The 17,830-nt window shown below is 33.7% G+C and overlaps 2 protein-coding genes and 1 pseudogene across 5 annotated transcripts in view; 1 reads left to right on the forward strand and 2 right to left on the reverse strand.

Annotated features, from left to right (window-relative positions):
* LOC128176086 (putative elongator complex protein 1) overlaps window positions 1-6,928 on the reverse strand; it is a 20,678-nt gene extending 13,750 nt beyond the window's left edge. Inside the window, exons 1-8 of one of the 3 annotated variants that reach the window (XM_052842153.1) lie at window positions 6,769-6,928; window positions 2,693-2,864; window positions 2,329-2,563; window positions 1,910-1,990; window positions 1,647-1,732; window positions 1,441-1,540; window positions 895-985; window positions 268-391 (exon numbers count right to left, since the gene is read on the reverse strand). In XM_052842153.1, the coding sequence (XP_052698113.1) occupies window positions 268-391; window positions 895-985; window positions 1,441-1,540; window positions 1,647-1,732; window positions 1,910-1,990; window positions 2,329-2,563; window positions 2,693-2,842 (867 nt within the window). In that variant the 5' untranslated portion in view covers window positions 2,843-2,864; window positions 6,769-6,928. Of the gene's footprint in view, window positions 1-267; window positions 392-894; window positions 986-1,440; window positions 1,541-1,646; window positions 1,733-1,909; window positions 1,991-2,328; window positions 2,564-2,692; window positions 2,865-5,427; window positions 5,449-6,202; window positions 6,326-6,768 lie in introns of those variants that run through there. The other 2 variants (XM_052842155.1, XM_052842156.1) reach the window with 2 other exon arrangements.
* Window positions 5,534-16,763, forward strand: LOC128176087 (protein fem-1 homolog B-like). Of its 2 annotated transcripts, none has more exons than XM_052842158.1 (2): window positions 5,534-5,767; window positions 14,159-16,763. In XM_052842158.1, exon 2 carries the CDS (start codon window positions 14,186-14,188, stop codon window positions 16,160-16,162), a length of 1,977 nt encoding a protein of 658 aa, XP_052698118.1. In that variant the 5' UTR covers window positions 5,534-5,767; window positions 14,159-14,185; the 3' UTR covers window positions 16,163-16,763. The 2 variants fall into 2 exon arrangements, with proteins under 2 accessions (XP_052698118.1, XP_052698117.1); XM_052842157.1 differs by lacking the exon at window positions 5,534-5,767 and adding an exon at window positions 6,551-6,644.
* On the reverse strand, window positions 10,133-11,727 carry LOC128176089 (cholecystokinin receptor type A-like; annotated as a pseudogene).
* Window positions 16,764-17,830: the final 1,067 nt, after the last annotated feature.

Here is a 17,830-nt window from a genome sequence, read left to right on the forward strand (position 1 = left end):
ACCGTACATGGAAACTTTCGTCCTAATTTGCCTTTCATCATTGTGAACTAGTTTGAAAACTGCAAGTTACTTATTTTTTATCATGGCTAAAGCAGGGCAAATTTGAATCAAAGCAAAATCTTTTATAATTGTGATTAAGAATAGTTCTTGTACTTAACCAAAGTTGCAGCTAGTGTACATATCAACAAAGTTCATGAATAACTCTATCACAGTTTTAATAGTAAACTGCCAGAAACAATGGTAAAGACATTGGGTCAACTCTTATACCTGTACATCTTTAACACCAAATGGCAAAGAAAATTCTCCATGACGAAGGCCATTCTTTTCAAAGAAAACCACGTCATGTTTATTGGGCTTTCTTTGGGTTGATGCAATAAGACTTCCAGAGGGTCTACAAATTAAAAGAAACCCTTATTCTCATATGATCACCTCAAAACCCAATCAGGCAATGAAATTACAAAATAAGTTATATGAATACTCATGATGAAGATACTGCATACTGTAAATTTTTTATTTTACGCGAGTACATGTACTTAATTCCGTGATTCTGCTGTTTTGCATCAAATCACGAAAATATAAAATCGCGAGCACCATTTTTTTGTAAAGGGTTCATATAGCTCAAAACTGTCTGGAAAATAAGAGCGAGATTTTAAAATCAGCGAGGACCTCTTCTCGCAATTTTACATGGAAATTAATTCCTCGCGTTTAATTAAGAATTTACAGTATACTAATACATGTATTTGTAACAGAATGGGAAATATAATGATGAAGCAGACTGGGATTCAAACCCAAGTCCCCTGAATCTATATTCAGGTGCTCTACCAATGGAGCTTATCTGGTGTAAGTTTTTGAACTGGTCTGACCATCACACATTCATTCAAACAAATGACTCACCTCCAAGCAAGTGCTTGCTCAATGGCGTCCACATTCTCACTGGTTGACTGGTGCCCACACTCTCTGTTCCAAACTCGAAGCTTTCTAGCACCTGGACAGAAAGTCAATACATCAAACAATCTTTTGTATATTTATATCCCTTACAAGTATCACAATGAATGTGTTAGCAACTTTAGACGAGGTCCATTATGAACCAGTTTAGATAGAGACATTGACAGTTACTCATTTTTGAAACCTTCAATAAATCATATATATATATAATTTTGTTAAAAACTACTGCAGTACTGAAATGTAATCAACAGTTCACAAGTTTTAATCTTCATGCCACATAATATGTACATAAACATGTAGTCTAAGACTAAAAAAAATACAATGTAGTAGTAGCAGTTCAAAAAAATTGAACTTACATGTTAAATTAATGTTTATTCTTTGGAAGTCCAGAAACCAACTAAATAAATCTATATGTACAGTATTTTATTTCTTTACTTTAGTCTTTATCAGTAACAAGCCTTTATGTACATATTATACTTGTACCTGAATACACACCTGTATTTGGACATATTGAACTGACAACAAAGTATTGTCCATCTCCTCGCCAGCTTATCCTGGGATGTTTATCATCCCAAGGTAGAGCTGCTTGAATCGCCTTAAAGGGAAGAAAAAAAACTTCCATCCTTTGTCACCACAGAAAAATATCATCATATCGCAATAAACATGTATGGTTGATTATTTTTTGACATGGAATAATTTACCTCACTCTTCTGTTTAGCTGCTTCTTTTCCCAGTGAACCATGAAATTGTGTCTCCTTCTTACCCCAACCAACATTCACAAATTCCTCTGAAAAGTTAATAAAGGAATTGACTAGCAAGAGAATATTTCATGTAGGAAGTTATTTTGGGTTTTAATTTTTGCTTTTTTTGACCAATAAGAACAAATTCTCAAAATCACATTGCAAAAATCAAGCTTGTGCATTACAATCATACATGTAACTTAATAAATATGAACATTTCTCACCTGCTCCAAAACTATCTGGGTGAATGGATTTTTCAGTAATTGGATCAAATTCTCTTGTCATCATAATCAAGGTGTCTTGACCTATAAATTTAAAAACGTTTACATTCTCTTAAATTCAGCATAGATACATTTTCATCTTATTGCTTTATTAACAAATCTATGATAATAAAAAAGCCAGTAAAGGATATATCACTTCTCACATCACAGTAAAAAGTACTAGTAGATGAAAAAAGTTATAAAATATAGAATATAGATTTGTGGAAATTATTTCAATGTATCCCAGTACACTTTGTACAAGAAATACCCTGTCTTAAGATACAGTATTTAGCTATCAAAATTTGTTCACTCTTTTTTAAATCTTTAATATTTTTTTCCATTGCAGCGATGTGTCACATGTCAGAAAATTAGTACCTACGTACCTGTCGCTAAAACCAGAATTTCCTGATCCGGACTCCATGACATTGCCCTGATGCCACTACCAACATCCCCAACGTTCTCTATCACTCCCGACGCTACATTCCACAATAACACACTCCCTGTATCTGTGGCCACACACACAGACTGCTGGTCAGGGAGAAACTCCATCCCAACGATCTTATTGACTCCATCTGGTGGAAGCTCATCACACTGATCAAGTCTGACACTACCAATAACCTACAAAAGTAACAGAAAATAAAATAAAAACATCAAAATTAATAAAATTTAAATCGACATAAAACTAATAAGAATGAATACAATATTTCTAAAATGGGGATTATTGATGGAGAAAAAAATTATGCTGACCTGTTCATTTTGTGGAGAAAGTCCTACAATAGTAGCAGGTGAGGCAGCAAACACATTGCCCGAGTCATAATCAACACAAACACACTGTGCTCCTTGAAATTCTCCACCAGCATCCACTTGTCTTACAGAGAGTAACTCCAGATTCCGCATTCTGACGTTGATTCTTGTAAATCTAAAATGAAGACAAGAGGCATGCCTGTTGGTCAAATTGCTCACCTGAGCTACAACTTCACAAATTCATACATTGACTCTCTTCTAACATCATGCTCCTATCCTGGACCATCAATTATTTTATCTAAGAAAGCTTTCCTTTATTTTTAATGTGTTTTTAATGAAAACTTTTTTTGGGATCATTACTCATCTAGCCTATTCCATAAATTGTTATGATTATAAATACAACTCTTCAATTGAAGCTACTGTAAATTCCTAATTAAACGCGAGGAATTAATATCCGCATAAAATCGCAGGAAGCATCCTTCGCGGATTTTAAAATCTCGCCATTATTTCTGAGAGTTGAAAACTATAAGAAATAAGGAGAAAAGTTCAACGTTCGCGATTTTATATTCTCGCGATTTGATACAAACCAGCGGGATCGCGGAATTAAGTGCTCGCGTAATATAAGGAATTTACAGTATTACTGATTGTGAATCAGATTATGGTCTCGAATTTTACAAATGCAAATGTTTAAGAAATTTTTTTTTTTAGATTTTCCCTTCATAAATAGCTGCAGATCTGTAGCTCCCAGTCTGAAAAAATTCGGATGGACGACCTATACAATGATGCACCATGCACCCATTGAAAATTTGTGTATTTATTGCGCACAAAAACGTGTGCTGGTTTTGGATTGATTAACCTTATTTATATGCAAATTGAAATGTGAAGACAATTAGTACAATTAAATTCTTCAGGCAATTTACTACTAACTATTATCATCTTGTTACTTGTCTCAGACTTTCTCCAGAACACGCTACTGACCTTGGAAAATAAAGTATGTTAAATTTACATCGAGATTGAGAGTCGCCATTTTTATATGTAAACAAACTGCACCACTTCACTTCACCGGGCTGGTGATGGTGTTTATAAGACAATATCAGTAGTAAATTGCATGAAGAATAAAATGGTACAAATTTTTTCAATGGGTGGTACTGTAGCTCACAGGTCCTAAATCCGAATTTTTTCCAACCTGGAGCTACAGACCTGCAGCTACCAAATATATTATTATAATATAAAATTCACATCTCAAATGGTCTTATGATACTGCTTTCTAGCAAAGTACACATTCTAATTCAGTTAATTTGTTCTAAAACTACATGATGTCATACATGTGAATCATTTGAAAAAAAATACAAAAGCTTAAATTTGAATAATTTCACTTAAAACTGGTAAAGTGATTTTATTTATAAGGACTATCAACAACATTGTAAATGACAGATTTAGATATGTAAGTAATTCAAGCAATGTGTCTAAATTTTGGGATGTTACCACTAGTGTTGTAAAATCGAACCAATTTTACTATCGATAATCAAATTGAATCGGCAGCTCACAATCGATTATAAAATCGATTATGAAGACTTTCAAATTCCAACAAAGATTAACTGAGTGAAAGATACCAGCATCAAACAAAATACGTTTTTTTATTTTTTATTTATAATTCATAATTATAGTTTTTTTTTATGAACTTATCTTCAAATGAATTAAATATACTTAGGGATCAACCTAGGGCAAAATTTTAATTTAAATTGGATAAGAAGCATGTCAATAAAAATAAAACAACTTTTAAAATATGTAAAACCTTCTCCGATTTGCTAAATTTAAAAGATCTAATACATTCATACATCTTATACATTTAATGTTTTGTAATTCTGTGAGTTAAATGACAAATCAAAACAGTCCATGTACTTCTGTGTATTTTGGAGGTATTAGTGCAACCCTTTGACCCAATTACAACCGTTATGCAGCGGAACTCTTTACTGCAGATTCCTTATTTTACGCGAGTACTTAATTCCGCGATCTAACTGTTTTTCATCAAATAGCGAGAACATTAAATCATGAACGAGATGTGATTCTCGCGATTTTACGCGAATAATAATTCCTTGCTTTTAATTAGGAATTTACAGTAATTTTGAAGACAACTGTAAACAAACGGTTTTCTGATTATTTTAGCAATAATTTGGCAGTATTATTAACAAATTACAACTTTCCAACTATAATTGTAATATCAGCATGAAAAGTAATAAACATCGGTTGTAATTTTCAAAGCACAGTATCACCCGTTTTTATAACCCATGAAAATAAGACAGTCGCAAGTTACTATTCACCATAGGGGTAAACTGAGCATGTGAAAGCGTCTTATGAATTTTATAATTATCATTTATTGCCTATGGGTTTAATTAACATGATCGTAAACTCAGAATACAAGGCGACTTCAACTTCTCTTTCGGAGGAAATTCCGGCGAAGTTACCTATCACAAAGCAAGTCACCCCTATGTTGGTCACTGTATAATACTTCTGTCCTTTTGTGGATATTGTTATGCAATTCAAAGTTATCTGTCAGGTGACTGAATTTTAGCCACTATCGATGATATAAACTTACTATCGATTGTCGGCAACTTGCTGCCTTCAGCGACAATTTTTCGATAGTCAGCGACTATCGTAACAACACTAGTTACCACTATAGTCTGTACCAAGATATTTTTGCCGCATATTTTCTTAAATTATTCGATATTTATAAATACCTCTTGATTCAGACGATATTCATTCAATAGTATGAAAAAATCCCAAGTTTTATTTTTGAAAAACATTCTCTAGCTTGTCAGATTTCAATACATGGCTAAAATAGGGGATTTTGCATTGCATCAGCCATTATTAAGCCCGTATGATAACATTGAAAAATTGTGTGAGGTATTCCGAGTGACTTCCGATTGGAGAAAAAATGTCAACATTCGCCATTATGATTCTCCGTAGGAAATCTGTTTTCGTTCCTGTGAATTTTTATGAGGGAAAAATGATAATGTGGGCATGAAGTTATATTGGAAATGCTACCTTTCATCGATTTCAATTGCACTTCTTTAACAGGTATGTGTATTTTTATTAAGAATTGTCCAAATAAGCATCACAAATATCTTGAGACAGACTATACCAGAACTGTTCAAAATTAGCTATGTGGTTCTTAAGAAAAGGTTGATAAACGAAGCTTACACGCCAGTCTAAATGCAATGTTAAGCTTTCAGTTTAGGAGAAAAAGCCTTTACAAGCAGGCAAACACACACCAAGGATTGTAGACATACATTATAGGCCTATATGTATATATACACTGTAGCTACACCAAGCACTTGACCTGGTATTTTCAAAGCTTTGTATGTCGCGCATTCTATTTCTTATTAGATTGAAAACAAATAGCCTACTACTTCATATAGCATATAAAACGTTTAGTAAAAACAGGGCCGTATATACTTGGTTAGTATATACGTCCCTGGTAAAAAAAAAATATCAAACGGTCTATACACTCACATCAATATATGGTATTCATCAAATCAATATAAATATTTCATCATGCAATGCTCATGGGCGCAGCCATCTTTGCAACGCATTAGGAAATCCTCGATTTATACCCATCTCAAATAGTCTTAATTACCGAGGGTTACCGAAAAATCACAGGTGTCATTCATTTCGTTTCTTTGTTGTTTAGGTCCCAACGTATAATTATAAGTAATCACATTAACTAACGATCAGAAGACTTTTGCTTCCGTTACGCAATAATTGATAGTTTTTTATGTAATCTTGAGAAAGATTTCCAGCAGTTTATGAATATGAAAAGGAGGTAAAAAATTGACAGACCATTAAAATAGGAAGCCGTAATAAGGTAGATTGAAACAGACGCGGAACCGTTTGGATCGAAAGTGAAAGAAGACGCTGACATGTGGCTGATGAGAAACTTTTAAGTTTTACAAGGGTATGTCTATAATCAAGCATTAGATGTTTGAAAAAAGAAGTAATTATAATATGCTGAACAATGTTGTGCAACTGGTCGCGTAAATAGATAGATTAATTAAGATTGGTGACATCACAGTACTTACACCAGTTTTATACTGTCCCGAGTTTTTGCTTCCACCACTTTTTGCTTGATATTTCAATAATAGTAAACACATTTGTGCTCAAAATACGTTCATTTACTAATATGGAAAATGTCCAGATTATCTGTTTTGAAACGCCCCCTCTACCGCTTCAGGTTTCAATACACATCCCAAAATACAAAGTTAACAGAGATTTTGCATTGCATCAGCCATTAATAAGCCCGGATGATAACGTTAAAAAATAGCGCGAGGTATCCCGAGTATTTCCGAATGGAGAAAAGATGTAAACATATCCTTTTATAAATCTACGTAAGAAAATTGTTTTTGTTCGTGTGAAATTTAATGATTGTTCAATGAAGATATCTTGGATATATTCCCTTCCATCGATTTCAATTGTATTTCTTTCACAGTCACAGGTATGTTTATTTTTATTAAAAATCATCAAAAATTGATGGAAGCAATAACTTGGGACATACTATAAAACATGTCTTTCAAGTCACATTTCACAACGGCCAATATTTATTAACATTTTGGTAACACATGCAGTGGAATTATTGCACTGCAGGTTTTTAAAAAGGTATTTATTTATAGTTTAACATTGTAAGTGAGTATGTTCTTACCAATACATGGCTACCCCCTAGCTGCAATAATATAGCCCTCTCCGATTTGTTTATATCTGATGTTTACGGGAGAGGGATACAATTCCACAGGATCTCCGTAATGGTGCAAAATTAATTTTTTAATGCGGCTTACTTTGGTCTGAAAAGATTGATTTTAAATTTGACTTCCTTTAGATAAAATGATTTTTTAATTCAGGTTAAACAAACTAACCATAACGTTAATATAAATCAAAACCAGATAAAACACATCAGCATGTTTACCAGTTGTCTTTTTCAGCAGCCATGACAGTTCTCGCGTGATTTTATGGGAATCACGCTTGGAGTGTTGATAACGTGAATGTCAGTGTAAATAATCGATCTTACCTTGTTCTATCACTAAAACATCATTTAAGGAAATGGTATATAATGAAAAATTCATATTTACCGCTTTAATTATGTTTAAAATAGGGGAATTCCTATATTCAGTTCAAGATCCGCTCCTGAATTTGCTGTCCTAAGATAAAACCGGTCAAGGTCAGTAAACATGGCGGACAAATTCAACTTGCGTTGTTGACATACACGAAAAATAACCGATATTTGGACTGTACTTGATATTTTTGGATTAATTTATGCCATAGACATCTACATTTGAGCTCAGGTAAGAAATGCAAATGTTATTGTCATTTATATACGATTTGAGACGAAATCGTTGCGGGAGTGACTCACTCCCACACTTGCACCATTACAGAGATCCAATGAAGTTGTAGCCCTCCCCCCCCCCCCCAAAAAAAAAAAAAAAATCGAGAGAGTGCTACATAATTGCAGCTAGGCTACCCCTTGGCTAGCGCAGATGCCCCCTAGCATGTTTCAGATTGTTGACAAAATCGAAAACTGCTGTTCAGATGGTTACATGCTGAACAATATTTAAGGCTAATCACCCCAAACTTCGAATTCACATTAATAAACAATTGTTATGCAACTTTAAATCATTAAAAAAGCTTGCCGATAGAATAAACACAAACTGTTACTTACTTTTACGATCTAAACTCCTCTATTTGCAAGAGTCTTGAACTGGTCCGTTAAAATCCCGTGAATGACGTATTTAGACGTTCGTTGGGTTATTGAGCTTTTCGTTAATATAAAAATCTGAAAGGCTCCGATTATGCTAATAAGGCTGTGAGGTGTGTGTGTGGAATTAGCAACGACACACTGCAGCTTTTTAATATTTGGCATATTAAATGTACAAATACATAATTATTGCATAAAGCTGATTTATTTAATTCTGAAAAATTTTAACTTTCCACTGTACATATCGTACTAAACTGGTATTTAACACCTGGGAGCAATTCTTTGTATAGCCTTGCTAATAAACCGGTTCTTAAGAACCAGGTGACACAAACAGGTATTCGAATGTAAACCTTATATTTCCGGATAATTAATTCATTATTATACCAACAGGGTTGTCTCTAAAAATTGAAGTAGAAGGGAGAAATAAAAAAGTAGAAGGGGGTCTGGAGGTCTAGCTTATAGCTAGATTGTGTTTGAAATGCAATAATAGCCGGGTAATTACGTCACTTTAGGCGGGGGAATTCCCCGCCTCCCGGGTCTTAGAGACAACCCTGTACCAAGTAGAAATTGATTTCTGTGTAATTTGTCCCTCAAATGAAAGAAATTATATGGGCTGAAATCAGTTTATCGATCTGTTGAAACCCTCAGTAACCTAAGAAAAATCACAGAATGCACGAAATAATCATGATTATGTCTGGCTCAAATTCCCATACTAGTATGTGAGGACTTGACTATTTCTTTTATCTGCGTACTTTTTTACCTTCTCTTTATGAATAATTCAATAATTTATTACAAGAAAAATGTAAATAATATGTGTTATGGTGAGAGAGAGAGAGAGAGAGAGAGAGAGAGAGAGGTAATTATATAATATTTCTATGTTTGTAATAAAATCTTACAAAATACATAAATTTGCTTTCTTCTAAAACCGTTCTTTACTTTTAGGGAGAATTGATCAGTCTGTAAAATGTAATTTGATTTTATCAAAAGTGTAAAAGATAAATATTATTTTTCTTTTCTACCTTGTTGCTTTCTGACTTTTATTTGTTTTTTCCTGGTTCATAATTTTTTTTTTATTTGTTTATTTTTGCATTTTGAATACATACGTTGTATCCGTGCCCCCCTTTCCTATTTTTCTTATTTTTTTCATGAAATAAAAAAACTAAATGAATTTTATTGCCTAAAAATGTGAATAGAATTTGTTGTAGAACAGTAATTTTGATTATAAAAGACAATTTTCTATACCATTATTCTGCCAGTTGCTGAAACAGTACAAATCTTTTTTTGAAAATACCAATGGATGAATCTGATAAAAATTGGATTAGAAATAAGATATGATTTAGTAATATCAACAGAGTTTTGTTTTTTCTTTGGTGACTGATCAAATTACGCTGATCAGGCTGATCATTGTCATTCTTTTATTCGTGAATTAATTTCCGAAGAAACAGAGAACAAATAATATTGTATCCGTGCCCCCGGTTCCTGTTTTTCTTATTTATTTTCATTTAATAAAAAAACAAAATTAGAAATAAGATATAATTCAGTAATTTCAACGGAGTTTAATTTTGTTGTTTCTTTGGCGACTCATTAAATTACGCTGATTACGGTCATTCTTTTACTCGTAAATTAATTTCAAAAGAAACAAGGAACAAAAAATATTAAGGAAATTTATTCATTAAATTATCAATAGTTTTACTTTACAATTGACAGTTTTTTTAAGAGACAAAAAATTTAATAACTAATGTTTGATTATAGATATACATTGTACTGGAATATTATTCCACACAGTACAGGTTTAAATAAGCATTTCACAATACCTAAATGTCGTCTTATAATTGAATCTACATTTGCAAATCAACACATCATATCTCTTACCAAATTTCTAAACCTTTGATCATTGAAAAAGTAGACAAAAGGATTCAGAATACCATTAATTGCAACAAAATGTGGAAGCATAGAATACAAGGTAAAAGTAGACCGATCTATGTTCAACTGCGGATCATAATAGTTTTGATACGCAATGTACGTGTTAAATGCTAAATGAGGAATATAACTGACCATTAAGAGAACTGTTATAATACAGAACGTCAACGTGATTTTGACGTTGTCGTCTTCCTCCGATCGACCTGTACTCTGACTATCTTTTGAAGGTTTCTCTGTGGTGAATTTTTTTTCCTTAGTTACATCTTTTTGAGCAATAATTCGTCCTTCATGCTGAATAGATTTATTAGGCACAGATTGGGTAGCCTCAGAATTTGTTGAAATTGGTTTTGAATTATCGTCTTTGTTATGTGATTCTGCGCAAGTTGCAGACCAATTCTGATGTCTAGAATTTTGGCCATCAGTTAGTTTCCTTCTTGAAGACTGATGAGCCAGAACTCTCCTCCAAATCAAAATTTGAATGAATCCTATAATCACACAAAGGATAACTGCTAATGCTAAGTCCCAGAGACAGTAAATAAATGGCCAAACCTTTGGGTCGCCTCTATTTCCAAGCAGACACTGGACTACGGTTAGTCCATCCATCTTCGCATACCAGTTCCCCATCATAAATGGTAATGGGATACCAGTCACCACAGAAATACTTAAACACCCCATGCAAACATGTTTAGAGGTAGAGACGGACATCTGTGGTTTCAGTGGATAACAGATTCTTCGATATCTTTCCATAGCAATCACAAATACGACAAAGTATGACGAGGACCCAACAATAAAACCACAGAAATAGGTGATCTTACATTCTACTTCGCTGTCGTCATAAGTTGTGTAGGATAATGTAGCCACCTCTTTACAAAAATGAGCAACAGAGGTGAGGAGATCGAGCAAAGCCAACACAAATACAAACGTTTTATATGTTGAATCTTGTCGAATTTACGAAAGATGTGCAGAACTATTGAATTTCCTACAATTCCCAAGATATATAGAAGCAATATGGTTATTCCAAACGGCAGACGATTCAATCTTTCGTTGATGATTTGCGGATGATTTACTACTGTGTAATTGTTACCCATGATGTCCTACTCCGTGTTTAGTTTACGTTTCTTTTGCAATCCGTGCTGCGAGACCTGATCATTTATAGATTTGATGCTGTCCCTCGTGTCCATACGGTAACAATTGTATCGTAATAACCAAACAGCGGCAAAAGCAATATTTATTATGAATCATATATATTGATATTACAATTTATTCTGATTGTTAGAATATAGTGAGATAGTGGCTTATCTATTATTATAATTAATTAGTCGTCTCATTACTGGATATTGAGATGAAAGAATATAGATGAAACTAGACTCTTGTTGCTATAGCAACATAAAGGTCTTCCGGTAAATTACTATTTGAAAAAAATCAATGTTGTATCTTCTGATTGCTGTTCCTTCTGTGAACGTGATGTTGAGACAATCCAACATGTTTTTGTAAGCTGTGAAAAAATATCAACAATTTGGAGCAACCTAAGCATGCATATTTACCAATATACTTCTATACGAATTGGTTTCAATGTTATCAATATTTTATTGGGTGAACTCCCATTGTCAAAAGACAATAAAGTTGTAAACTTTATAATTTTGTACACAAAACAATATTTATTTTGCTGTCTTAAAAATGATATACTGCCTAGTCTACTAGGGCTACTATTTTATCTATATAACAAATACAAAGTTGAAAAATATATTTCATGTCAGAAATTTCAAATGCAAAAGTTTACTAACAACTGGCATGTATGGAAACATATATTTGATACAATTCAGTAATTTTTTATTTTTTGTTTCTTCTTTGTTTATTATTAATATTAACCGTTTGCCTTTGTTAAATAAGCAACCACTGCCAAATCTGGATGAATGTGAGCACGAATGTGTGAGTGGATGAATAAAAAATGGCTTTGAATTATATTATTAAAATGTTTGTATGCATATGAAAAAATAATAAATAAAAAAAAAAAAAAAAGAAAAAAAGGTCTTCCGTTCCTCATGTATTAATCTGTACAAAAGATCCATTTCTCTTGTAAACAGAAAATGGATAAAATATATACTGCAAAGGAATATTAAAGAAATAAACAAAACAAAAGACAAAATGTCAATTTTTGAGTACTTTCTGTAAAGACCAGAAGTTATGCCGGATCAAACAGAATATATTAAACATATCTTCATACATTCTTCTATCTTTCCTCAAAGTTTGGATTATCAAGTTTTTGTTAGTTATGAGATATTGTAGAGAAAGGTTTTGTCTCGGAAAGCATCTATAAAAGTGATTTTTTTTTCGCCCGGGGGTGGGTGGGTGGGTCTGAAGCATTTTTCGGTAAATTAACTATAAAAATAAGTTGAATTTTCCGGGGGGGGGGGGGGGGGGTGTCAGGGTCTTCACACCTCCCCCCACCCTCACCCCCTCGATCAGCGCACGCCAGGTTCAGAAAAATATACATCTATACATCTCTGATTTACAAGCTGTACTGTAATGTTAGCTATACCAGAGACATAAATAAAAATGTTATTTATGTTTCTGGCTATACTGACCTATTAGTACAATCTCTTACCAGTGGATTGTTTCTTCATTATATCATTACATGTCGATAAATTGACATACTTATGCACTTGTTAGAAATGGTACTTGACGAGAATCGTTTTAGGCCAGTACAGAATGAAATAGCTAATATTTCACTTTGGTAAATATTTACAAGGGTTTTAATATCCCCTTGTTCGCGATTAATCAATTTTCCGCAAAAACGAACACATTGTGATTACGCAATTTTAAATGAATTTATTCAGTTTCAAATAAAATGTCAGTGATTTAATTTTGATTTCTCTCAGTGCGAAATTAAAACCATTGCAATGAGTATTTTCAGAAATCATGAAATTTTAACGACCTGGAATTACAACTTATAGTGTAATCTGCATATAGCTTATATTGTGCTATCCAGATTACCGGTAACTTGTTATTGTATTTTGCCTGATAATCTTTAATGTTCTCAGCAGGTATATAAAGTTTAATTAATACCACAAAAAGCAACATGAAATCTTTTCCTTATTTGAATATCCATTCCTAATTTAGTCTTTCATGCATGTACTTATTTTTGGTGTAAAATCCAAATTTGTTAGCAAAACTTAATTCAGAGTTGTAACACCTTTTATTTGATCACATCAACTGATCTCCGGTATGAAGAAAAATTAATGTAGAGATCAAGAACACTGTGTCAAATCCAAACAGCTACATTGTTAATTGTTTTATTGCATCTTCAATAAGCACATACTGACATTACAAATTTTATTCGTTTGATAATTGATATCATTTTTTTCATCCTTTAATTTTGGGAGGGGGGGGGGGGGGGGGGCAAAATAGTGGGACAACGATTGTCACTCTGTTTGACACTCTTCAGACATCACATTGTCACACATGCAAAACTAATATTTTTACAAAGTATGTATACCAGTAATTATAAATGAAAACCTATTTCTAGTAAAGCAGAATTTATGATTTCTACTTTTTAGTATAGTTAGTTAATAACAGAATTTTTCACTTAATCAGGAATGTATCTTTATTCACTGTTTGATATATTGGTGATACAACTGAATAGAAAAAAGAAATCTATTGCAATAAATTTTGATGAAAGTATCTAAAACCTCAAATTATGATAGGTTTAATTAAATAAAGTTATTTTTCTGAATTTTTATTTGTTATGCACCCAGCATTGTGAATGTAACAATATATAGCATACACAGCTCTTTTCATCATTTCAGATATTTTTCCATCTCTGAGAACAAGTCATGATGGAAAATACCCTCCAAGAGGTTCTGGATAAATATAAAGAAGAAAATGTTATCACTTCTAAACAACACAATTGTCTATACGCATCTATTCTAGAACAGACAAGTGAAAGAGGAAGATTGGAGCAAGCTTTATACAGCATTCATGTTATAGATCTACCTTCATTCTTTTCAAAAAATTTGGAAAGTTTGAAAAACATACCAGCTGTAGACAATATTGACAAATCAGTGACACAAAGAATTTTCCTTCATCAGTTTGTAAACCGTGTGGGTTTTTTGCACGTATCACGCCGTGGTCATAACTTATATCTGCATGCCTTATTTCATGAAAATAATGACCTCAAACAGCAACTGGAGACAAGATATCAGGCAGATTTTACCCTATTTGAAAACCCCCTTCATTTGGCAGTAGAATGCTGTCTGCTTGAGATGGTGAAGTCTCTAGTCAACGACAAAGGAATAGATGTAAACTGTGTTGATAGTGAAGGAAACACACCTCTTCATTGGCTCATGAAACAACAACTTACCTTTGATGACCAGAGGACCAACCCAGAAAAAGTCAATAGAATTTTTGAATTTCTAAAGGGCAAGGGGGCAAAAGTGATGGCTAAAAACAGAAAAGGACACTCCCCTCTCCAGTACGCCGTTATATACAAAACACCTGATGTTGATCAACTAATAAATATGTGTCAGGACTTCACTGATTTCAATACAGAGGCCCATATTGAAGTTTTAGAACTAACAGCAGCACTCTATATGACCCAAGAACCTGAACAAGTTGACCTGTATGAAAAAGGAGTTGGAACATTAAAGTCTGCTTTTAGTTATAGGAAACAATATGATATTCCAAACACTGGCAAAATGCCTCCTCGAGAGCTGTTTTTCAATGTTGTGGAACCAGTCACAGACACAGAGCAGGACTGGGATGATTTATGCCAATCTGGATTCGATGGAATAAAAGCAAGACTTATCCTTTCTCTCTTGATTTTCGAAAGAATATTGGGATGTGAACATTTATGTTTTCTACGAGGATGCTTAAAATATATCAAACTTTTACGAGAAGAACATGAGCAAGGAAAAGTGACAGACTACCAGTTTTTGAATGTTTTGCAATGTTATTGCAAATTTGTGAGAAAAGAAAAAGTTTTGAAAAATGATCTCTGCAGTGTCGATAACCATGTGAATAAGCATTTTGATCTGAGTTACTTTTACACCCATAGGAAAAGATTTTCCACTGATTTTCTTTTAAGTGTATTGTCATCTGTATTTGTTGGGGTTTTTCAGATGAAAATTGATCAAGGTCATTGGCCCGATGATGACAACCTTGCTGATTTAATGTATTTTTTGGATGCCATTATGTCGAGAAATCTGTCAACTGACAATAGAGCTAGCCTGACTCAATCTGTGACAGAAATTGTCAAAGCTTGGAATTCAGCCCCTAGATCTACTTCAAACGGATATGATTCTGAATCTGATGATGAGCCATCAAAATATTCAGGATTAGTCAATTGTATTGTATCTCTAATGCAAGATGATTTCCCTGAGAGGGCCTTTCTCGATGAAGATCGCGAGTTCGATCATGGTCCAGAAGTTCTGGAATTATTTCTGGATTGTGGGGCATTAATTAATGAAGTATCTGATGAGGGAAATATCCTTCACTGTTTCTTTTCAGATTATTTTTATAATGGCCCACTGTTGGGTTCTGACATAAACAGAGAGGCACAAAGAAGAAGAATTGTTCAAATTGCGCTTGAAAGAGGGATACATGTAGACCAGGTTGGTGGATATCAAGGAAAGACTGTGCTGGAAATGGCAATAGGCACGAAATTTTATCGCACTTTGAAAAATCCTAAATACAGAAGTCTGAAATGCCTTGCAACTTCTGTCATCATAAAGAACAACATTTCATTCAGACAGGATGTTCCTCCAGAACTGATTCAGTGGATAGACTTCCACAGGGGAGTGGGAGAAATCTGATCTTTTGACATCTGAATGCCTCAAAAAATATATTTTGTTGCAGTTTGATATACCTCATTGAAATCAAACTCTTTGAATCATGATATGAAAATGTGGTTTTAATATTTGATGGACAATATAATGGGGTAGAAATTATGGAAGGAAATTCATTAATTTTTTTAAGCTCTAAATAATTGGTCAGAAGGGTTTATACAAGAAATTGAAAATGTCGCAGGGGCCAAGCCCGTTTTAACATTAATTTCAATGTAACCATAATTAATTTCAATGTAACCATAAATAAAGGTTACATTGAAATTAATGTTAAAATGGGCTTGGCCCCTGTGGAAATTGTCTTTGATACAGATTCTTTATACTTCTTTATTATCTTAAAACATATATTCTGAACTTATTCTTGTAAGTGCCATTAACATACTGGTCCTTGAAAACTTCAAATGCATTGAATCTCTCAATATTCTACTCAGTATTAAATGATCTTTTTTTACTTTCTTATGTCACCTGAGTCACTCAGGTGACCTATTGCAATTGGTCCTCATCCGTCGTCATCTGTTAATAATTTTACGTTTTTAAATTTATCTTGACAACTACAAGGCCAATTATTACCATTTTTAGGTCACCTGAGTCACTCAGGTGACCTATTGCAATTGGTCTTCGTCCGTCGTCGTGCGTTGTGTGTTGTGCGTCGTGCGTCGTGCGTTAACAATTTTACATTTTTAACTTCTTCTTTAAAACTACCAGGCCAATCGTTACCATTTTTGGTGTGAAGCATCTCTATGGTAAGAAGAATCTAAATTGTGAAATTTATGGCTCTACCACCCCTGGGGTGCCACGGGCGGGGCCAAATATGCAAAAGAAGCCAAATTTTCAAAAATCTTCTTCTCTACTTCCACACAAGTGAGGAAAAAACTGAATGCATGGTTATGATGTCCATGAGGCCCTCTACCAAAATTGTGAAATTTATGGCCCCTGGGTCAGGGGTTCTGGCTCTAGGGTGGGGCCAATATGGCCATATAGTAAAAATATATTAAATCTTAGAAAATCTTCTTCTCTACTCCCATATATATTTGTTAAAAACTAAATGCATGGTTATGATGTCCATGAAGCCCTCTACCTAAATTGTGAAATTCATGACCCCTGGGTCAGGGGTTCAGGCTCTAGGGTGGGGCCAATATGGCCAAATAGTAAAAATGTATTAAATCTTAAAAAATCTTCTTCTCTACTCTCATATATATTTGTTAAATACTAACTGCATGATAATGATGTCCATGAAGCCCTCTACCTAAATTGTGAAATTCATGACCCCTGGGTCAGGGGTTCAGGCTCTAGGGTGGGGCCAATATGGCCAAATAGTAAAAATGTATTAAATCTTAGAAAATCTTCCTCTCTACTCCCATATATATTTGTTAAAAACTAAATGCATGGTTATGATGTCCATGAAGCCCTCTACTTTAATTGTGAAATTCATGACCCCTCGGTCAGGGGTTCAGGCTCTAGGGTGGGGCCAATATGGCCAAATAGTAAAAATGTATTAAATCTTAGAAAATCTTCTTCTCTACTCCCATATATATTTGTTAAAAACTAAATGCATGATTATGATGTCCATGAGGCTCTCTACTAAAATTGTGAAATTCATGACCCCTTTTTTAGGTGTTCATGCTCTAGGGTGGGGCC

Source organism: Crassostrea angulata, chromosome 3 (assembly GCF_025612915.1).
Source record: "Crassostrea angulata isolate pt1a10 chromosome 3, ASM2561291v2, whole genome shotgun sequence".
Classification (NCBI taxonomy): Eukaryota; Metazoa; Mollusca; class Bivalvia; order Ostreida; family Ostreidae; genus Magallana; species Magallana angulata.